Source organism: Salvelinus namaycush, chromosome 19, assembly GCF_016432855.1.
Source record: "Salvelinus namaycush isolate Seneca chromosome 19, SaNama_1.0, whole genome shotgun sequence".
NCBI classification, from domain to species: Eukaryota; Metazoa; Chordata; class Actinopteri; order Salmoniformes; family Salmonidae; genus Salvelinus; species Salvelinus namaycush.
This window is the reverse complement of record NC_052325.1, coordinates 497,103-520,312: the sequence shown is the minus strand read 5'-3', so window position 1 is coordinate 520,312 and position 23,210 is coordinate 497,103. Positions and strand designations below refer to the sequence as shown.

Sequence of the window (23,210 nt, the reverse complement as noted above, 5' to 3'; positions counted from 1 at the left end):
AGGTCAGTTCAGCTGGGGAGCCCAGGTCAGTTCAGGTCAGTTCAGCTGGGGAGCCCAGGTCAGTTCAGGTCAGTTCAGCTGGGAGCCCAGGTCAGTTCAGCTGGGAGCCCAGGTCAGTTCAGCTGGGAGCCCAGGTCAGTTCAGGTCAGTTCAGCTGCTAGTGTGTGCTCCTGCGTTGGAAGGCTCTTCGTGTGGACAGCCGTGCTCGTCCCCTTCTTCTTCTCTTCCTGCGCATCGTTGAGGTCACTTTCTGCTTTCCACTGTCCTTTCGTAAGCTGCGCAGGAAATTGAAAGACAGGTAGAGGGACAGGTAGGTGAGGAACAGGTAGCAGGCCCACAGAATGACCATTACGGTAAGAATTGTCTGAAATAACTTTTTGCCATTGAGGCAATATGAGCTAACTTGTCATACTCAGTAACGCGAATAGATAATCCCCAGAGAAGTAAAAAAAAATCTTCCTCTCAGTCAAATTAGTCCTGAATGTTTTGGAGAGTAGCATCGTCCAAATAATTCATTCGATTATAAATAATAATAATAATAACAAAATCCTGTTCTACAACTGTTATAGTTATCAGAATAACTATATAAAATAGTATTGATTAATTGACCACTTGTCTTCAGTGGTGAGAGTGGGATCTACTCCAGACAGGAGACTAATAGCAGCGGTACGTTCCAGCACCTGATCTATTTGGCTCTATTTAAGCAGCTTAAACTAGATTAGTGTCTCAGATACCTCCTCACAAAGAAAGCAGACATGTTTATTAACGTTTTCTTAACTGTAAATACAGTTGTATCATTTATTATGTATTTTAAATCATAAAATACAGTATGGTCATGTATAGCACCAAGTAATACATGTTTAACATTAAACTATTAAAGTGTCAATCTACATGAAATACTTTGAAAATGTTACTAGTAGGTGCAAAAATAATTGGCTTCCAAATCCCTTTACAGTGCCTTGGGGAAGTATTGAAGGTCCCCAAGAACACAGTGGCCTCCATCATTCTCAAATGAAAGAAGTCTGGTGCCCCCAAGACTCTTCCTAGAGCCTTTCCAAATCATGTCCAATCTACTGAATTTACCACAGGTGGACTCCAATAATCAAGTTGTAGAAACATCTCAAGGATGATCAATGGAAACAGGATGAACCTGAGCTCAATTTTGAGTCTCATAGCAAAGGGTCTGAATACTTATGTAAATAAGGTATTTTTTATTTTTTTTTATACATTTCCAAACATTTCTAAAAACCTGTTTTCCTTTGTCATTATGAGGTATTGTGATGTCATTATGAGGTATTGTGATGTCATTATGAGGTATTGTGATGTCGTTATGAGGTATTGTGATGTCATTATGAGGTATTGTGTGTAGATTGATGAGGAAAACATTTCATTCAATCACTTTTTAGAATAAGGCTGTAACGTAACAACATGTGGAAAAAGTCAAGGGGTCTGAAGACTTTCTGAACGCACTGTGTATCATTGGTTAGATGCCGCCTTGTAGAAGATCGACGGCTACGTTGTGGATTGTTGCATTTTGTTTCAAACGAAGGTCGCCAATGTAGAAATCACTGATATCGATATCAATTTGAAATCAATACGTTTGGGCTGTTTAACACTATTCAAAGGCCACACTGAATCTGAGAATAATTTGAATCTCACTGGTTGGAAGAGAATTTGCTCAAGACAGTCATCTACATTGTAGAATGTCGGATGATTTTGTGAAGCTGCAGAAACGGAGACGGGGAAACATGAGTTGCTTTTTCAAAAGTATGTGGACACCTGCTTGTCGAACATCTCATTCCAAAATCATGGGCATTAATATGGAGTTGGTCCCCCCCTTTGCTGCTATAACAGCTTCCACTCTTCTGGGAAGGCTTTCTACGAGATCAAATCAAATGTTATTGGTCACATACACATGGTTAGCAGATGTTAATGCGAGTGTTGCGAAATGCTTGTGCTTCTAGTTCTGACCGTGCAGTAATATCTCACAAGTAATCTAACAATTTCACAACAACTACCTTATACACACAAATGTAAAGGAATGAATAAGAATATGTACATATAAATATATGGATGAGCGATGGCCGAACGGCATAGGCAGGATGCAGTAGATGGTATCGAGTACAGTATATACATATGAGATGAGTAATGTAGGATATGTAAACATTATTAAAGTGGTCCAGTGTGGCTCAGTTGGTAGAGCATGGCGCTTGCAACGCCAGGGTTGTGGGTTCAATTCCCACGGCGGGACCAGGATGAATATGTATGAACTTTCCAATTTGTAAGTCGCTCTGGATAAGAGCGTCTGCTAAATGACTTAAAATGTAAAAAAAAAAATGTAAAAAAGTGGCTAGTGATCAATTTATTAAAGTGGCTAGAGAGTTGAGTCAGTATGTTGGCAGCAGCCACTCAATGTTAGTGATGGCTGTTTAACAGTCTGATGGCCTTGAGATAGAAGCTGTTTTTCAGTCTCTCGGTCCCTGCTTTGATGCACCTGTACTGACCTCGCCTTCTGGATGATAGCGGGGTGAACAGGCAGTGGCTCAGGTGGTTGTTGTCCTTGATGATCTTTATGGCCTTCCTGTGACATCGGGTGGTGTAGGTGTCCTGGAGGGCAGGTAGTTTGCCCCCGGTGATGCGTTGTGCAGACCTCACTACCCTCTGGAGAGCCTTACGGTTGTGGGCGGATCAGTTGCCGTACCAGGCAGTGATACAGCCCGACAGGATGCTCTCAATTGTGCATCTGTAAAAGTTTGTGAGGGTCTTAGAGCATTGTATTTGGTTCAAATCATTCCCTAAGTTCTAGACCTCAGCTGAATCTGGTAATGAATGGTGTGGCTGTTGAACAAGTTGAGGAGACTAAATTACTTGGCGTTACTTTAGATTGTAAACTGTCATGGTCAAAACATATAGTAGATACAATGGTTGTAAAGATGGGGAGAGTTCTGGCCATAATAAAGAGATGCTCTGCTTTTTTTACACCACACTCCAAAAAGCAAGTCCTGCAGGCTCTAGTTTTGTCTAATCTTGATTATTGTCCAGTCGTGTGGTCGAGTGCTGCAAGGAAAGATCTAGTTAAGCTGCAGCTGGCCCAGAACAGAGCGGCACGTCTTGCTCTTCATTGTAATCAGAGGGCTGATATAAATACTATGTATACCAGTCTCTCTTGGCTAAGAGTTGAGGAGAAACTGACTGCATCACTTCTTCTTTTTATCAGAAACATTCATGTGTTGAAAATCCCAAAATGTTTGCATAGTCAACTTACACACAGCTCTGACACACACACTTACCCCACCAGACATGCCACCAGGTTTTTTTTCTCCACAGTCCACAAATCCAGAACAAATTCAAGAAAGCGTACAGTATTATATAGATATATATATAGATATATTATACAGTATTATATAGAGCCATTATTGCATCCTAATAAAATACCAAAAATACCTGAAATATGTGTCGTGGCTCAGCTGAGGATTCTAGAGTCATCTGTCAACGAAGCCACATCAAGGTGTTTCTGTCCTGTTTTATTGCTGGATGAGAAAATTATGCAAAAGAAGCATGACAGAACAACTATCAGAGTCTGTACTGCATTTCATTCGTCCTAGTTGAGGTGGATTCATTCCACCGAACATGGTACAATCCCTTCAGCATAGAGGGTCAGAACCATAGAATTGGAATCAGAATAATTCTACAATCAGAATCATTCTAATTTCATGGTCAGAAACTCTGTCGTCCACCTTCCCAGGAGCCACTGGGTCTGGGCTAACCAGACGGGAAGTGACTGGAGTACAATGTGTTCTAAATAGCACCCTATTCCCTATATAGTGCACTACTTTTATAGCACCCTATTCCCTATATAGTGCACTACTTTTATAGCACCCTATTCCCTATATAGTGCACTACTTTTATAACACCCTATTCCCTATATAGTGCACTACTTTTGGTCAAAATATATAGTACTCATACTTATACTCTTGGTCGCTATATAGGGAGCAGGGTGCCATTTCGGGATGCAACCTTGGACTGCAAGCTGACTGGTCCAGTTCAAATCAAATCAAATGTATTTATATAGCCCTTCTTACATCAGCTGATATCTCAAAGTGCTGTACAGAAACCCAGCCTAAAACCCCAAACAGCAATGCAGGTGAAGAAGCACTCCACCCCCTCCCGGTGTCGCCGGTTCTTTCTGGTAACAGCCGATCAGCCATATTGTTGTTGTGATGTGAGTGAACGGTATTGGTGACCATTCTGGATCAGAGCAATAAAAAATGTCTTTCAAAAAGTTTTTCTTCTGAGTTTTCACTTTTCTATTCGAATATTTGATGTAATTTTTTTTTCCCATTTCAAAGTGTAATGACTGTGATGAAGTCATATCAATGAAATACAAAATAATAACAGACCAATAACGACCAAAACATTTACATCTGTGCCACAGAGATTGCACAATAGTTGGGAAGAGATTTTCGATGTACTAATTCCATGGCACTTGGTTTAGAAACTGATTCAAAACTTAAGAGTTTTTCAATTTAATTCTACAAAAAAATTCTTGCAACCAATAGAATGTTATTTATATGTGGGATACAACCATCCCAGCTCTGCAGATTTTGCTGCGAAGAGACAGAATCATTATATAATTTGTTTTCGTACTGTCCATATGTTGCTTGTTTTTGGTCGCAGGTTCAGGAACGGCTGGATCATTTTTTTTCTTAGCATTACATTTTTTTAATTTTTATTTAAACAGGGAGTCACATTGAGATTAAAATCTCTTTTACAAGAGAGCCATGTACACATTACAATGAAAACAGAACAATAAAACATACACATATGTGTGGATAAAACAATATAATTCAGCACACAATAACTAAATAAACATATTTAATGAAATCAATCACATTCAACTACATAGAGGTCCTCAATCAATAATGTAACCTGCCTGAGTGACACCAGCACATCTAACTGCAGTGAATTCTGCAGATTGTTCCACAAATTAGGGGTAAAATTTAAACATTTACCTGGAGCTAACTCTGGAGATAGCACTGCTGGGTGACTTAAAAAGTCATAGTCAATCGATCAATAATAAAATACTTTTAGCAAAAACGTTTATCTTTAATTTACAATCTGTAGGAACTATGAGAATAGAAAGGTCCAGAACTTTTGTGAAACATCACATCACAGTTAAAAAATATATGGCAAATAGAAATCCAAACTGGATGGTGTTCAGATATAGATGGGGCGGCATGTAGCCTAGGGGTTAGAGGAGGCAGGTAGCCTAGGGGTTAGAGGAGGCAGGTAGCCTAGGGGTTAGAGGAGGCAGGTAGCCTAGTGGTTAGAGGAGGCAGGTAGTCTAGTGGTTAGAGGAGGCAGGTAGCCTAGTGGTTAGAGGAGGCAGGTAGCCTGGTGGTTAGAGGAGGCAGGTAGCCTAGGGGTTAGAGGAGGCAGGTAGCCTAGTGGTTAGAGGAGAGGCAGGTAGCCTAGGGGTTAGAGGAGAGGCAGGTAGCCTAGTGGGTTAGAGGAGGCAGGTAGCCTAGTGGTTAGAGGAGGCAGGTAGCCTAGTGGTTAGAGGAGGCAGGTAGCCTAGTGGTTAGAGGAGACAGGTAGCCTAGTGGTTAGAGGAGGCAGGTAGCCTAGTGGGTTAGAGGAGGCAGGTAGCCTAGGGGTTAGAGGAGGCAGGTAGCCTAGTGGTTAGAGGAGGCAGGTAGCCTAGTGGTTAGAGGAGGCAGGTAGCCTAGGGGTTAGAGGAGGCAGGTAGCCTAGGGGTTAGAGGAGGCAGGTAGCCTAGTGGTTAGAGGAGGCAGGTAGCCTAGTGGTTAGAGGAGACAGGTAGCCTAGTGGTTAGAGGAGACAGGTAGCCTAGTGGTTAGAGGAGGCAGGTAGCCTAGTGGGTTAGAGGAGGCAGGTAGCCTAGGGGTTAGAGGAGAGGCAGGTAGCCTAGTGGTTAGAGGAGGCAGGTAGCCTAGTGGTTAGAGGAGGCAGGTAGCCTAGTGGTTAGAGGAGGCAGGTAGCCTAGTGGTTAGAGGAGGCAGGTAGCCTAGTGGTTAGAGGAGGCAGGTAGCCTAGGGGTTAGAGGAGGCAGGTAGCCTAGGGGTTAGAGGAGGCAGGTAGCCTAGTGGTTAGAGGAGGCAGGTAGCCTAGGGGTTAGAGGAGGCAGGTAGCCTAGGGGTTAGAGGAGGCAGGTAGCCTAGTGGTTAGAGGAGGCAGGTAACCTAGTGGTTAGAGGAGGCAGGTAGCCTAGTGGTTAGAGGAGGCAGGTAGCCTAGGGGTTAGAGGAGGCAGGTAGCCTAGGGGTTAGAGGAGGCAGGTAGCCTAGTGGTTAGAGGAGGCAGGTAGCCTAGGGGTTAGAGGAGGCAGGTAGCCTAGTGGTTAGAGGAGGCAGGTAGCCTAGTGGTTAGAGGAGGCAGGTAGCCTAGTGGTTAGAGGAGGCAGGTAGCCTAGTGGTTAGAGGAGGCAGGTAGCCTAGTGGTTAGAGGAGGCAGGTAACCTAGTGGTTAGAGGAGGCAGGTAGCCTAGTGGTTAGAGGAGGCAGGTAGCCTAGTGGTTAGAGGAGGCAGGTAGCCTAGTGGTTAGAGGAGGCAGGTAGCCTAGTGGTTAGAGGAGGCAGGTAGCCTAGTGGTTAGAGGAGGCAGGTAGCCTAGTGGTTAGAGGAGGCAGGTAGCCTAGTGGTTAGAGGAGGCAGGTAGCCTAGTGGGTTAGAGGAGGCAGGTAGCCTAGTGGTTAGAGGAGGCAGGTAGCCTAGTGGTTAGAGGAGGCAGGTAGCCTAGTGGTTAGAGGAGGCAGGTAGCCTAGTGGTTAGAGGAGGCAGGTAGCCTAGTGGTTAGAGGAGGCAGGTAGCCTAGGGGTTAGAGGAGGCAGGTAGCCTAGTGGTTAGAGGAGGCAGGTAGCCTAGGGGTTAGAGGAGGCAGGTAGCCTAGGGGTTAGAGGAGGCAGGTAGCCTAGGGGTTAGAGGAGGCAGGTAGCCTAGTGGTTAGAGGAGGCAGGTAGCCTAGTGGTTAGAGGAGGCAGGTAGCCTAGTGGTTAGAGGAGGCAGGTAGCCTAGTGGTTAGAGGAGGCAGGTAGCCTAGTGGTTAGAGGAGGCAGGTAGCCTAGTGGTTAGAGGAGGCAGGTAGCCTAGTGGTTAGAGGAGGCAGGTAGCCTAGTGGTTAGAGGAGGCAGGTAGCCTAGTGGGTTAGAGGAGGCAGGTAGCCTAGTGGTTAGAGGAGGCAGGTAGCCTAGTGGTTAGAGGAGGCAGGTAGCCTAGTGGTTAGAGGAGGCAGGTAGCCTAGTGGTTAGAGGAGGCAGGTAGCCTAGTGGTTAGAGGAGGCAGGTAGCCTAGGGGTTAGAGGAGGCAGGTAGCCTAGTGGTTAGAGGAGGCAGGTAGCCTAGGGGTTAGAGGAGGCAGGTAGCCTAGGGGTTAGAGGAGGCAGGTAGCCTAGGGGTTAGAGGAGGCAGGTAGCCTAGGGGTTAGAGGAGGCAGGTAGCCTAGTGGTTAGAGGAGGCAGGTAGCCTAGGCGTTAGAGTGTAGGGGCGGCAGGTAGCCTAGGGGTTAGAGTGTAGGGGCGGCAGGTAGCCTAGGGGTTAGAGTGTAGGGGAGGCAGGTAGCCTAGTGGTTAGAGGAGGCAGGTAGCCTAGTGGTTAGAGCATTGGACTAGTAACTGACAGGTTGCAAGATTGAATCCCCGAGCTGATAAGGTAAACATCTGTTGTTCTGCCCCTGAACAAGGTAGTTAACCCACTGTTCCCTGGTAGGCCGTCATTGAAAATAAGAATTTGTTCTTAACTGACTTGCTTAGTCCAATAAAGGTAAAATAAAAAAATAGATGGGAGGGATTGAGCGGAGCTGAAGGATGGGACTAAAAACAAACTTAATATAACTATTGTAAAGTATTTGTTAAATGTATATAGTATGTATAAGCCGGAAATAGAACACAGGAGGCTGGTGAGGGGAGGACGGCTCATAATAATGTCTGGAATGGAGCATATGGAACATGCAGACAATTACATTGATGGAAGCTACAATCTATCAACAATATTAAAGCTGATCCCTTAAACAAATCGAATGATATTAACGGAACACTCCGGTTGTGTTGTTCACATGGTATTTTTATTGACAAATAAGATATCCAGACAGAAAACATTTACATTTTTGAAAGTGACAAAAGATTTTTTTTAAATACACATTCCTCACAATTGATAACTTGTTGACAATTAGAAAAGGAAACCCTTGTATTTACACAAACATTCAATCAAGGAGACTGAATTCCATCAGGACTCTATTCAATCTGGATCACTGAACCGTTACAGATTGCGCAATCTAAATTTAAAGGTAATTTCCAACTGAGCCGACATATGCAGCATTGACCGTGAATGCATTCTGCTAACACGGGAACATTACCTTTAAATTTCAAATCACACTAACGCTGAACTTCAGCGATACAGATGAATCCAGCCCTTAGTGATCGGCAGCAGTAAAAAGATTGTTTCAATAAAATACAGGTGGAACAATTCAGAAAAATATATTTTTTAAAAGACACCCAATCAATTCCCGATGTAATAACACACCTCTCACCTTTCCCTCCCTAGAATTGTCTTCGCAGGACATCCTGTTCTGCTTTGAGGTAGCTTGCTGTTTAAAACAGAAACACAGGCCACTTCTAAAAGGTACGTGTGTATCCGTACCAACAACAACAGAATGTAGTCTATCCAAAAATAAATGTATCTCAATGACAGTATCTTCATCAAACAAGAAAACCAACAAAATGATTTGAATTAATGTCTCCTCCCTTCACCCATAAAAACACAAATGGTTTAAAACACCTTCACGCAGACAGACTCGTACCATACGATCTCTAACATACACACAGACTTCCACATCTCCCTTCTGCGGTGAGGTCATCTACTGTTGGAAACCTCAGTTCCCAACCTATTTGATCATGTTTCCTCCTGTATCCAGCCGACTGACAGGAATATGTACAGGCTGACCCAGGATGCTCACTGAGTCTAACCAACAAAATGGAGGCTGAACTTGGAGAGTAGAGACTATCCAAGGTACTCCAAATCCTACAACTTCATCCTCTATGTGTGGTTATTTCCACAGGACCGGGAGACCCTTGGTCGCTCCTCACTGAGTCTTCTTGTTGACTCCATTGTTCAGGCCGTCCAGTTTGAGGTGTGTCTGGCTGTAGTGTCTGATGAGGGCCCCTGGGAGCAGAGCCACACAGGCTATGCCCAGCAGCTGTAGCACTTTGCCCCAGGAGAACAGGTCATCCAGAGAGGACACCTCAGACAGCATGGAGCCCGTATGGACACAGATGAAGTTATATGGGATCAGACCTGGAGGGATGGGGACAGAGGGAGACAGAAAGTGAAAGAGACATGAGACACACAGAGGGACAGAAACATAACAGAAATCATTGCTAAGTTTGTTATGGTCTTTCAATTAAATCGTCATTCATAAAGACACGGATCATAAAAGAGATGGTCTCTGAATATTACATTTATAACACATTGGGACTATAAAGGGTGGACCAATGAAGTAAAAAAAAAGAGTGAATCAGTTTCTGCTGCTTACCGATGAAGACGGAGAAGAAGAAGAGTGTGACAGGGATGTTGACGACGGGGGCGGACATGTTGAGGAACCAGTTTGGAGTCATGGGGAAGAACCTGAGGAAGAGGAGGAAGAAGAACAGACACGACTGGTTCTCTTCCACCTTGGAACCAGGGCAGCAAAACAGAAGGGGTTAATATCTACCTACTATGACATGAACTCTGCTGCCACCCGAGTGGCCATACAACCAATGTCAGTGTCGGCATCCCACAGATCAAGTGTTACCAATCACTCTACTAAAGCAACAGCCCACTTCTAGGTGTCAGAGCAGGTGAAGTCACAGAACGAACCACTACTACCACACCGCTAACTAGCTAACCATTTCACATCGGCTACATATACATTGGGAGGATGGATTTGACCTGTTAAAACACAGTGAATGGGATTGTTGCATACTACATACCTTCCTCTGCAGCATGGAGACCTTGCCAGGGAAGAGGTTTGTGATGTAGCGCTTACCGAAGGCCTGTGAGAGGAGGTAACACATGGTGGAGCCCACAGTGGTCAGAACACAGGCTAGCACCAAGCCCTGCCATGGGCCAAACAGAGCACCCGCTAGAATGTTCTGCAGAGGACAGAGAGGAATCAACAACAATCATAGCTGATTATATGATTACAAACATGTTTTTTTTAGTCACATTTATAATGTGTATATTATGATGTTTATCTACAATTTCTGCTTCTGAGTATGTGAGTGTGTGTACCAGGAAGGAGGAGCCAGGAATGGCGAAGGACTGCTTGTAGAGATAGGCGCTACAGAAGAGAAGCAGGACGTATCCAGTGTGTTCTGTCTTGTAGAACTGGAGCAGCTCCGCCAGTTCCCTCAGCTCTACCAGGTCCGAGGGGAACTTCAGCCTGAACGCAGATAGTGTCATGAAGGCTGGGGAACAAGGGTCTGTCTGATCTGGGGCTGCTGGAGATAAACTACAGTATACGAGTCATGGTACTCATCAGTGCATGACGATGGGAAGATGAATGAAGGGTTGTTCCACCTCAAATTCTATTTATTTGTATTTTTAATTTAACTAGGCAAGTCAGTTAAGAACATATTCTTATTTACAATGACGGACAAACCCGAACGACGCTGGGCCAATGGTGTGCCGCCCTATGCGGCTCCCAATCACGTCCGGTTGTGATACAGCCTGGGATCGAACCAGGGTGTCTGTAGTGATGCCTCAAGCACAGATGCGGTGCCTTAGACCGCTGCGCCACTCAAAAAGCTAAATAAATCTGAAATCGTTTCTGTTGTTACAAACAGGTAAGATTAGCATTCCTGCAACATTATTTTGTTGAAATATAATTAGATCTATGATAAATTAATCTAATTGATTGCATCCATCTTGGCCATTTGAATTTATAGGATTCATATAATCAATAAATATAGTACCTAAAAATCTGGTTCGAGCCCAGGTAGGAACGGAAGCTAAACTGTTACATTGATGCTGTTGACCCGGATCACTGGTTGCTGCGGGAAAGGAGGAGGTCAAAGGGGGGGTGAGTGTCACCGATGTGAAACGGCTTTCTAGTTAGCGGTGGTGCGCGCTAACAGCGTCTCAATCGGTGACGTCACTCGCTCTGAGCCCTGAAGTCGTCGTTCCCCCTTTGCTCTGTAACGACGCTTCGTGGGGAGACACATGTCTATGTGAGGAGAGGGACGGCAGCAATACTGTTACACCAGCCCGAGTCAGAGCCATATACTGTAGTCTACATAGTTACCTGTGTTCTTTGAATTCGTCCTCGTTAGTGTCGATGTCAGACGTTTCTTCGTTCTCCGTCGCTTTGGGTGGGAGTTTTCGCGGTCCGGTCGGAAGGTAAGAAGACAGAATGTACAGATAGAAAGTAGCGGCGGTAATTACAACAATTAAACCCACAATTGACCGCATAGTTAAAGAAGAAGCTAGTTAGTCTACGAGCATTTCGCAATACAGGAAGTATCGGGTGAGAGAGAAGGGGGATGACAATAAGCGCTGGACCGAAGAGGAAAAGGGGGAGCCTAGACGGACAGCTGTGACGTAACATCCGTTATTGTCAACGCTAAGTTTGTGTCTTTGAACAGCATGGGGTCATATTGTTATTACCATTCTAAACACGTTTAGCGCTTTCAGTGAGTCTATTGCAGTCATCCAGACGTATTTTTTTATTGGAAATGGCAAAGGGAATATACACACAGGGTTAAAACTATATGAAAAGTAATTATTTAAGTAATTGATGTTTTCACTAATTGGGGAAAATCTCAGTGTCGTATTGAAGAAATTAAAAAAGTATCCAAAGACTTCCTTCTCAACCAAGTCAACAAACTCACTTCTGAATGTGGTAAAGGTGATGGCAACATGCCATGTCACTAGTTCTAAAGTTCAACTTCAGCTGCACGCACCATGGCATATGAGCAGTGAGTTTTCTCCAGAAGTATAATGGCCACGTACTCTCGGCTCCCGGGATCCGTTGCTCTGATAACGCTTCAGAATCCACCTGTCAATGCGCTCAGGTGAGTTAAAACTAACTTGGTTAGGATAATATTGCACGCAGTAGAAATTTAGATAAACACATGTTCCTGTCGATTAGAAGGCTTAAGTGTTACAAAGGTGACAACAAAGCAAGTTGTTTATCTTTTGCACCTGTCATGTCCTTGTTAAAAATACTTGTCTTTATACTTAAGATTGTAATATTATTATTAAAGTATAGCTAGTGTGGAATGTAATCATGTAAATTGAATTCCTGTAGTGTTGGAACAAATTCTGTAACTTTACATGATTCTGCACCTGTCTGTCTGCGCATTTTGGACCTTTAGTGTCATATTGATGTGATTTGTGTCTGTCTGTGTGTCCCCAGTGCAGCGGTGCGACAGGGCATAGTCGACACGGTGCAGAGGGCCCTGAAGGACCCAAAGGTGACATCTGTAGTGATCTGTGGACAGAATGGGAAGTTCTGTGGAGGTAAGAATGTCCTTCTAGATTCTACAGTATACTGCTGTGTTTGACCAGGGCCCCTATCAAAAGTAGTGCACGAAATAGGGAATAGGTTGCCGTTTTTGATGCACCGTAGGTCTGTCTAGACTAGAGGTCTGGATCTGGGTGTGTCCCAATTGGCACCCTATATATAGTAGTGCACTACTTGACCACATGAATAGGGTGCCATTTGAGATGCAAACTTTGTCTCCCAGCAGCTCTGATAGAGGTTTATATATTTCTCACTTTCAAATATGTTTTATTATGAAGCATAATCATTCAGGTATACAACTGTACAATGCGATCAGAGGTTTGTCTGTTTCTACCAGGGGCGGACATCAGGGAGTTTGCGGGGCCGATGTTGGGGCCCCCCCTGGTGCCCATGATCCATGCTATAGAGGCTGTGGACAAGCCTGTGGCGGCAGCCATCGAGGGAGTAGCACTGGGCGGAGGACTGGAGTTAGCACTGGGCTGTCACTATCGCATTGCACACTCCAAGGTTAGTTACATGATTCTCTCTCAGGGATCAACGTCCAAATGACTGGCTGACTGACTGATCATAGGTCCAACTGACTGACTGACTGACTGATCATAGGTCCAACTGACTGACTGATCATAGGTCCAACTGACTGACTGATCATAGGTCCAACTGACTGACTGATCATAGGTCCAACTGACCGACTGACTGACTGATCATAGGTCCAACTGACCGACTGACTGAGTGGTCTGACTGACCGACTGAGTGATCATGGGCCTGACTGACTGACTGACAGTGTTCTCTGGAATGTCTTGTTGTAGTCGAGGTTCTTGTTTACTCCTGAATTATATTATATCATCTCAGTCCAGGAGAGATGTAATAATTACAGAACTAGTGATCATTTATATAAAAAGGACTCCTTAGTATAAAAAGCTGTGTCTGTCTTAATTGGATGACTCAACAGCAGCATAACTGAGGTCAAGCTGGTGGCTCCCAAGGCTCTCCTAAAAAAAGTGGGTGACCTTGTGTTGACGGCTGCTTCAACTTGACCCTACTCTCTCCTTCGAGCCCCACATCAAGGCCATCACCAAATCCACCTCAAATCAAATCACCCATCTAAAACACAATAAACCAAAATAATGACGTCACAAGACCCCATAATGACGTCACAAGACCCCATAATGACGTCACAAGACCCCATAATGACGTCACAAGACCCCATAATGACGTCACAAGACCCCATAATGACGTCACAAGACCCCATAATGACGTCACAAGACCCCATAATGACGTCACAAGACCCCATAATGACGTCACAAGACCCCATAATGACGTCACAAGACCCCATAATGACGTCACAAGACCCCATAATGACGTCACAAGACCCCATAATGACGTCACAAGACCCCATAATGACGTCACAAGACCCCATAATGACATCACAATACCCCATAATGACAAAGTGAAAACATGTTTTTAGAAAATGATTGTACATTTATTGAAAATGAAATATAGAAATATCTAATTTGCATAAGTATTCACCCCCCTGAGTCAATACTTTGTTGAAGAACCTTTTGGCAGCAATTACATCTGTAAGAGATTTCTACACCTGGATTGTGCAACATTTGCCCATTATTATTTTCAACATTTTTCAAGCTCTGTCAAATTGGTTGTTGATCATCGCTAGACAACCATCAAAACTGTAAAACTGAATTTGCCCCAAACATAACACTTTGTATTCAGGACAAAAAGTTAATTTCTTTGCCATATTTTTGGCAGTATTACTTTAGTGCCTTGTTGCAAACAGGATGCATGTTTTGGAATATATTTTTTATTCTGTCCAGGCTGCCTTCATTTCACTGTCATTTATGTTAGTATTGTGGAGTAACTACAATATTGTTGATCCATCCTCAGTTTTCTCCTATCACAGCCATTAAACTCTGTAACTGTTTTAACTGTCACCATTGGCCTCATGTTGAAATCCCTGAGTGGTTTCCTTCCTCTCCGGCAACTGAGTTAGGAAGGACGCCTGTATCTTTGTAGTGACTGGGTATATTAATACACCATCCAAAGTGTAATTAATAACTTCACCATGCTCAAAGGGATATTCAATGTGTGCTTTTTAAGATATTTTACCTTCAAAACCAGACCCCGAACACCACCTGTTAAGTCTGTCTTTCCCCTCCGCTTACCTCAGCCCTTCTCAGCTCTAGTTAAGTCTTTCCCCTCCTAAATCCTATGTGTTACTATTATTAAACGTTATGACTGTTTTTAGGCTCTTCTAGGACTTCCAGAGGTGACCCTGGGTCTGCTGCCAGGCGCAGGAGGGACACAACGTCTACCCAGACTCATAGGGTTAACAGCTGCCCTGGACCTCATCACTACAGGTACAGCAGACAACATGTTAGACTCATAGGGGTTAACAGCTGCCCTGGACCTCATCACTACAGGTACAGCAGACAACATGTTAGACTCATAGGGGTTAACAGCTGCCCTGGACCTCATCACTACAGGTACAGCAGACAACATGTTAGACTCATAGGGTTACCAGCTGCCCTGGACCTCATCACTACAGGTACAGCAGACAACATGTTAGACTCATAGGGTTACCAGCTGCCCTGGACCTCATCACTACAGGTACAGCAGACAACATGTTAGACTCATAGGGGTTAACAGCTGCCCTGGACCTCATCACTACAGGTACAGCAGACAACATGTTAGACTCATAGGATTAACAGCTGCCCTGGACCTCATCACTACAGGTACAGCAGACAACATGTTAGACTCATAGGATTAACAGCTGCCCTGGACCTCATCACTACAGGTACAGCAGACAACATGTTAGACTCATAGGGGTTAACGGCTGCCCTGGACCTCATCACTACAGGTACAGCAGACAACATGTTAGACTCATAGGATTAACAACTGCCCTGGACCTCATCACTACAGGTACAGCAGACAACATGTTAGACTCATAGGGTTAACAGCTGCCCTGGACCTCATCACTACAGGTACAGCAGACAACATGTTAGACTCATAGGGTTACCAGCTGCCCTGGACCTCATCACTACAGGTACAGCAGACAACATGTTAGACTCATAGGGTTACCAGCTGCCCTGGACCTCATCACTACAGGTACAGCAGACAACATGTTAGACTCATAGGATTAACAGCTGCCCTGGACCTCATCACTACAGGTACAGCAGACAACATGTTAGACTCATAGGATTAACAGCTGCCCTGGACCTCATCACTACAGGTACAGCAGACAACATGTTAGACTCATAGGGGTTAACGGCTGCCCTGGACCTCATCACTACAGGTACAGCAGACAACATGTTAGACTCATAGGATTAACAACTGCCCTGGACCTCATCACTACAGGTACAGCAGACAACATGTTAGACTCATAGGGTTAACAGCTGCCCTGGACCTCATCACTACAGGTACAGCAGACAACATGTTAGACTCATAGGGTTACCAGCTGCCCTGGACCTCATCACTACAGGTACAGCAGACAACATGTTAGACTCATAGGGTTACCAGCTGCCCTGGACCTCATCACTACAGGTACAGCAGACAACATGTTAGACTCATAGGGTTAACAGCTGCCCTGGACCTCATCACTACAGGTACAGCAGACAACATGTTAGACTCATAGGATTAACAGCTGCCCTGGACCTCATCACTACAGGTACAGCAGACAACATGTTAGACTCATAGGGGTTAACAGCTGCCCTGGACCTCATCACTACAGGTACAGCAGACAACATGTTAGACTCATAGGATTAACAACTGCCCTGGACCTCATCACTACAGGTACAGCAGACAACATGTTAGACTCATAGGGGTTAACAGCTGCCCTGGACCTCATCACTACAGGTACAGCAGACAACATGTTAGACTCATAGGGGTTAACAGCTGCCCTGGACCTCATCACTACAGGTACAGCAGACAACATGTTAGACTCATAGGGTTACCAGCTGCCCTGGACCTCATCACTACAGGTACAGCAGACAACATGTTAGACTCATAGGGTTACCAGCTGCCCTGGACCTCATCACTACAGGTACAGCAGACAACATGTTAGACTCATAGGGGTTAACAGCTGCCCTGGACCTCATCACTACAGGTACAGCAGACAACATGTTAGACTCATAGGATTAACAGCTGCCCTGGACCTCATCACTACAGGTACAGCAGACAACATGTTAGACTCATAGGGTTACCAGCTGCCCTGGACCTCATCACTACAGGTACAGCAGACAACATGTTAGACTCATAGGGTTAACAGCTGCCCTGGACCTCATCACTACAGGTACAGCAGACAACATGTTAGACTCATAGGATTAACAGCTGCCCTGGACCTCATCACTACAGGTACAGCAGACAACATGTTAGACTCATAGGATTAACAGCTGCCCTGGACCTCATCACTACAGGTACAGCAGACAACATGTTAGACTCATAGGGTTACCAGCTGCCCTGGACCTCATCACTACAGGTACAGCAGACAACATGTTAGACTCATAGGGGTTAACGGCTGCCCTGGACCTCATCACTACAGGTACAGCAGACAACATGTTAGACTCATAGGGGTTAACGGCTGCCCTGGACCTCATCACTACAGGTACAGCAGACAACATGTTAGACTCATAGGGGTTAACAGCTGCCCTGGACCTCATCACTACAGGTACAGCAGACAACATGTTAGACTCATAGGGGTTAACGGCTGCCCTGGACCTCATCACTACAGGTACAGCAGACAACATGTTAGACTCATAGGATTACCAGCTGCCCTGGACCTCATCACTACAGGTACAGCAGACAACATGTTAGACTCATAGGGGTTAACGGCTGCCCTGGACCTCATCACTACAGGTACAGCAGACAACATGTTAGACTCATAGGGTTACCAGCTGCCCTGGACCTCATCACTACAGGTACAGCAGACAACATGTTAGACTCATAGGGGTTAACGGCTGCCCTGGACCTCATCACTACAGGTACAGCAGACAACATGTTAGACTCATAGGGGTTAACGGCTGCCCTGGACCTCATCACTACAGGTACAGCAGACAACATGTTAGACTCATAGGATTAACAGCTGCCCTGGACCTCATCACTACAGGTACAGCAGACAACATGTTAGACTCATAGGGGTTAACAGCTGCCCTGGACCTCATCACTACAGGTACAGCAGACAACATGTTAGACTCATAGGATTAACAGCTGCCCTGGACCTCATCACTACAGGTACAGCAGACAACATGTTAGACTCATAGGATTAACAGCTGCCCTGGACCTCATCACTACAGGTACAGCAGACAACATGTTAGACTCATAGGGGTTAACAGCTGCCCTGGACCTCATCACTACAGGTACAGCAGACAACATGTTAGACTCATAGGATTAACAACTGCCCTGGACCTCATCACTACAGGTACAGCAGACAACATGTTAGACTCATAGGGTTACCAGCTGCCCTGGACCTCATCACTACAGGTACAGCAGACAACATGTTAGACTCATAGGGTTACCAGCTGCCCTGGACCTCATCACTACAGGTACAGCAGACAACATGTTAGACTCATACAGTCCTTTTCATCTCATGTCTTTGCACATTCAATGTACAGATGCATTATGGGTTCAGTTTGTATTCGTAATATATCATTAGCATTGTTTTACATAAAATGCTGACAGTATTTATTGTTGAAAAGGCTGCTGCCGGATACGTACTTTGTCCATGTCTCCAGCAGGGGTCAGCATTGCACCTTTCTATTGCTGTTAGGCCTAATGCTTGTCAATGAAACCGTAGTCACTAGAAGTTTTCTGACAATTGTTTCTTACACTTACCCTTAAAGCAAGATGAATTCCTTAAAATACTGAATTAGGGTCAGGGCTGTAAAATAAGACCCTATGGCTGCCCAATTCTGATACTGTTGGTCATGTAGTGGAAAAATGATGTGGATAACTGCTCATCAAACACCTCATTCCAAAATCATTGGCGCTATGCACTGGGGCACGTAGTGTTCTCCTGGCATCTGCCAAAGACAGATTTGTTCGTCGGACTGCCAGATGGTGAAGCGTGATTCAGAGAACGCGTTTCCACTACTCCAGAGTTCAATGGTGGTGAGTTTTACACCACTCCAGCCAAACGCTTGGCATTGCGCATGGTGATATTAGGCTTGTGTGCAGCTGCTCGGCCATGGAAACCCGTTTTTATGAAGCTCCCGACAAACAGTTATTGTGCTGACGTTGCTTCCAGAGGCAGTTTGGAACTCGGTAGTGAGCGTGGCAACCGAGGACAGACAATTTTTTTGCGCTATGTGCTTTAGCACTCAGCGGTCCCGTTCTGTGAGCTTGTGTGGCCTACCACTTCGCGGCTGAGCCGGTGTTGCTCCTAGATGTTTCCACTTCACAATAAAAGCACTTACAGTTGAGCTCTAGCAGGGCAGACTTTTGACCAACTGACTTGTTGGAAAGCATCCTATGAAGGTGACACATTGAATGTCACTAAGCTCTTCAGTAAGACCGTTCTACTGCCAATGTTTGTCTAAGGTGAAGGGGTGTCGACATACTTTTGTATATTTACAGTGCATTCGGAAAGTATTCAGACCCCTTGACTTTTTCCACATTTTGTTACGTTACAACCTTATTATAAAATCTATTAAATATCAACAAATGTTTTCCCTCATCAATCTACATGCAATACCCCATAATGCCAAAGCAAATAAATGTTTTTTAGTTTTTTTGCAAATGTACTAAAAATAAAAAACAGAAATACCTTACTTACATAAGTATTCACACCCTTTGCTTTGAGACTTGAAATTGAGCTCAGGTTCATCCTGTTTCCATTGATCATCCTTGAGATGTTTCTACAACTGGATTGGAGTCCACCTGTTGTAAATTCAATTGATTGGACATGATTTGGAAGGGCACACATATCTACAGTGGCTTGCGAAAGTATTCACCCCCCTTGGAATTTTTCCTATTTTATTGCCTTACAACCTGGAATTAAAATGGATTTTGGGGGGGTTTGTATCATTTGATTTACACAACATGACTACCACTTTGAAGATGCTAAATATTTTTAATTGTGAAACAGACAGGAAGTAAGACAAAAAAACTGAACTTGAGCGTGCATAACTATTCACCCCCCCAAAGTCAGTACTTTGTAGAGCCACCTTTTGCAGCAATTACAGCTGCAAGTCTCTTGGGGAATGTCTCTATAAGCTTGGCACATCTATCCACTGGGATTTTTGCCCATTCTTCAAGGCAAACTGCTCCAGCTCCTTCAAGTTGGATGGGTTCCGCTGGTGTACAGCAATCTTTAAGTCATACCACAGATTCTCAATTGGATTGAGGTCTGGGCTTTGACAAGGCCATTCTAAGACATTTAAATGTTTCCCCTTAATCCACTCGAGTGTTGCTTTAGCAGTATGCTTAGGGTAATTGTCCTGCTGGAAGGTGAACCTCCGTCCCAGTCTCAAATCTCTGGAAGACTGAAACAGGTTTCCCTCAAGAATTTCCCTGTATTTCCCTGCATCCATCATTCCTTCAATTCTGACCAGTTTTCCAGTCCCTGCCGATGGAAAAACATCCCCACAGCATGATGCTGCCACCACCATGCTTCACTGTGGGGATGGTGTTCTCTGGGTAATGAGAGGTGTTGGTGCCAGACATAGCGTTGAATGATCTCATGGCTTCACTGTGGGGATGGTGTTGACGCCAAGGGGGATAAATACTTTTGCAAGGCACTGTATAGAAGGTCCCACAGTTGACAGTGCACGTCAGAGCAAAAATGAAGCCATGAGATCAAAGGAATTGTCCGTAGAGCTCCGAGACAGGATTGTGTCAAGGCACAGATCTGGGGAAGTGTACCAAAGAATGTCTGCAGCATTGAAGGTCCCCAAGAATTGGCCTCCATCATTCTTAAATGGAAGAAGTTTGGAACCACCAAGACTTTTCCTAGAGCTGGCCGCCCGGCCAAATTGAGCAATTGGGGGAGAAGGGCATTGGTCGGAGAGGTGACCAAGAACCCGATGGTCACTCTGACAGAGCTCCAGAGTTCCTCTGTGGAGATGGGAGAACCTTCCTGAAGGACAACCATCTCTGCAGCACTACACCAATCAGGCCTTTATGATAGAGTGGCCAGACGGATGCCACTCCTCAGTAAAAGGCACTTGACAACCCGCTTGGAGATTGCCAAAAGGCACCTAAAGGCCTCTCAGACCATGAGAAACAAGATTCTCTGGTCTGACGAAACCAAGATTGAACTCTGGCCTGAATGCCAAGCGTCACGTCTGGAGGAAACCTGGCACCATCTCTATGGTGGTGGCAGCATCATGCTGTGGGAATATTTTTCAGCGGCAGAGACTGGGAGACTAGTCAGAATCAAGGGAAAGATGAACAGAGCAAAGTACAGAGAAATCCTTGATGAAAACCTGCTCCTGAGCGCTCAGGACCTGAGACTTGGGCGAAGGTTACACCTTCCAACAGGACAACGACCCTAAGCACACAGCCAAGACAACACAGAAGTGTCTGAATGTCCTTGAGTGGCCCAGCCAGAGTCCGGACTTGAACCCAATCGAACATCTCTGGAGAGACCTGAAAATAGCTGTGCAGCGACGCCCCCCATCTAACCTGACAGATCTTGAGAGGATCTGCAGAGAAGAATGGGAGAAACTCCCCAAATACAGGTGTGCCAAGCTTGTAGCGTCATACCCAAGAAGACTTGAGGTTCTAATCGTTACCAAAGGTGCTTCAACAAAGTACTTAGTAAAGGGTCTGAATACTTATGGAAATGTGATATTTCAGTTTTATTTTATACATTTGCAAATATTTCTAAACCTGTTATTGCTTCGTCATTATGGGGTATTGTTTGTAGATTGATGAGGGGTGATATATATATATTTTTAATCCGTTTTAGAACAAGGTTGTAACGTAACAAAATGTAGAAAAAGTCAAGGGGTCTGAATACTTTCCGAATGCACTGTATATCTGAAAAAATATGTAGTGAGAATATATCTAATGTGATTGGACAAAAGTCCCATCAGTGTAAAAAAAGATGAGTATTGTGCTTCCTGTGTGAACGTAGACTGTTGTATACTTCCCAGGTCGCCATATCTCTGCTGCTGAGGCCCTGAAGCTGGGGATCGTAGATCAGGTTACCGATAGCAACGCTGTGGACCAGGCCGTGGAGTTCGTCAGGAGTGTTGCAGGTAGGAGTTGATGACATCATCATGACCGGGAATAACGGATGACAAAAAAAAATCTGTAATCCGTTACTAGCTAAAATATTGTGATCATATAATTTTTGTAAAAACTAGATAACTTCTTGGATTACTATTAAATTCAGAAAGGATATGCGAAGAAAATACATTGACACCTTTCCGTTTTCTATTAGTGACCTTTCACAGCTAAAACCATTTAGGAAAATAGATCAATGTTTGATAGTCAGATGTGATGTGTTATTTAGAAGGGTGAAAAGAATAATGGGAGAAACTCCCCAAATACAGGTGTGCCAAGTTTGTAGCGTCATACCCAAGAAGACTCAAGGCTGTAATCGCTGCCAAAGGTGCTTCAACAAAGTACTGAGTAAAGGGTCTGAATACTTATGTAAAGATTTTTCATCTTAGCAAACACTTCTAAAAAACATGTTTTTGCGTTGTCATTATGGGGTATTGTGACGTCATTATGGGGTATTGTGATGTCATTATGGGGTATTGTGTGTAGATTGATGAGAGGGGAAAAAACGATTACATTTTTAGAATAAGGCTGTAACCTAACAAAATGTGGGAAAGGTAAAGGGGTCTGAATACTTTCCGAAGGCCCTGTATGTCCCATTACACCGTGGGCTGTTGGGTTAGGCGTGCAGAGATTATCACAGAGACGGAGAGGTTCTCGTCAGAAAACACAACGCTATGAGGCAACAAAATAAACATAACAACAAAATAAACATAACAAAATAAACATAACAACAAAATATCTTGGGTTTGGCTCGGTCCTTCTCAGATTCTGCTCCATGTCTGTCTCTCTGTCTTCCCTCGCGGTGCCCCCTTTATGTAGCCTCCATGTCTGTCTCTCTGTCTTCCCTCGCGGTGCCCCCTTTATGTAGCCTCCATGTCTGTCTCTCTGTCTTCCCTCGCGGTGCCCCCTTTATGTAGCCTCCATGTCTGTCTCTCTGTCTTCCCTCGCGGTGCCCCCTTTTATGTAGCCTCCATGTCTGTCTCTCTGTCTTCCCTCGCGGTGCCCCCTTTATGTAGCCTCCATGTCTGTCTCTCTGTCTTCCCTCGCGGTGCCCCCTTTATGTAGCCTCCATGTCTGTCTCTCTGTCTTCCCTCGCGGTGCCCCCTTTATGTAGCCTCCATGTCTGTCTCTCTGTCTTCCCTCGCGGTGCCCCCTTTATGTAGCCTCCATGTCAGGTTGGCACTTTCCCCGAATTACCTCCACTTGGAGACATCAGCGTCGGGGTGCCCGTGTACAACGTCACGGCACGTACCTCCCTTCTATCACCAACCCCCGGGGTAGACCTCCCGGGATACCACACCCTGATGACAGTCGGTGTGGCCCATCACCCTGATGACAGTCGGTGTGGCCCATCACCCTGATGACAGTCGGTGTGGCCCATCACCCTGATGACAGTCGGTGTGGCCCATCACCCTGATGACAGTCGGTGTGGCCCATCACCCTGATGACAGTCGGT

At 44.9% G+C, this 23,210-nt stretch overlaps 2 protein-coding genes across 3 annotated transcripts; one reads left to right on the top strand and one right to left on the bottom strand.

Moving 5' to 3' along the window:
* Positions 1–8,055: 8,055 nt before the first annotated feature.
* tmem41aa (transmembrane protein 41aa) lies at positions 8,056–11,567 on the bottom strand. Of its 2 annotated transcripts, none has more exons than XM_039014365.1 (5): positions 11,297–11,567; positions 10,285–10,504; positions 9,984–10,145; positions 9,545–9,683; positions 8,056–9,306 (listed from the first exon to the last, which is right to left on the bottom strand). In XM_039014365.1, the coding sequence occupies exons 1-5, from the start codon at positions 11,461–11,463 to the stop codon at positions 9,095–9,097; spliced, it is 900 nt and encodes a 299-aa protein (XP_038870293.1). In that variant the 5' UTR covers positions 11,464–11,567; the 3' UTR covers positions 8,056–9,094. The 2 variants fall into 2 exon arrangements, with proteins under 2 accessions (XP_038870293.1, XP_038870294.1); XM_039014366.1 differs by having other exon boundaries at positions 10,285–10,435; positions 11,297–11,565.
* ehhadh (enoyl-CoA, hydratase/3-hydroxyacyl CoA dehydrogenase) lies at positions 11,162–21,752 on the top strand. The gene is made up of 5 exons (XM_039014367.1): positions 11,162–12,065; positions 12,410–12,513; positions 12,855–13,024; positions 14,778–14,889; positions 21,622–21,752. The coding sequence occupies exons 1-5, from the start codon at positions 11,992–11,994 to the stop codon at positions 21,735–21,737; spliced, it is 576 nt and encodes a 191-aa protein (XP_038870295.1). The 5' UTR covers positions 11,162–11,991; the 3' UTR covers positions 21,738–21,752.
* Positions 21,753–23,210: the final 1,458 nt, after the last annotated feature.

What these genes read in the sequence shown, in the direction of transcription:
- tmem41aa (XM_039014365.1), bottom strand. Translation starts at nt 11,463, where the DNA reads ATGCGGTCAATTGTGGGTTTAATTGTTGTAATTACCGCCGCTACTTTC. An exon ending in TCTCCATGCTGCAGAGGAAG is followed by an intron (nt 9,684 to 9,983) that starts GTATGTAGTATG and finishes CCTGGTTCCAAG; the next exon opens with GTGGAAGAGAACCAGTCGTG. An exon ending in CTTCTTCTCCGTCTTCATCG is followed by an intron (nt 9,307 to 9,544) that starts GTAAGCAGCAGA and finishes CCATCCCTCCAG; the next exon opens with GTCTGATCCCATATAACTTC.
- ehhadh (XM_039014367.1), top strand. Translation starts at nt 11,992, where the DNA reads ATGGCCACGTACTCTCGGCTCCCGGGATCCGTTGCTCTGATAACGCTT. An exon ending in CCACCTGTCAATGCGCTCAG is followed by an intron (nt 12,066 to 12,409) that starts GTGAGTTAAAAC and finishes GTGTGTCCCCAG; the next exon opens with TGCAGCGGTGCGACAGGGCA. An exon ending in ATCGCATTGCACACTCCAAG is followed by an intron (nt 13,025 to 14,777) that starts GTTAGTTACATG and finishes GACTGTTTTTAG; the next exon opens with GCTCTTCTAGGACTTCCAGA.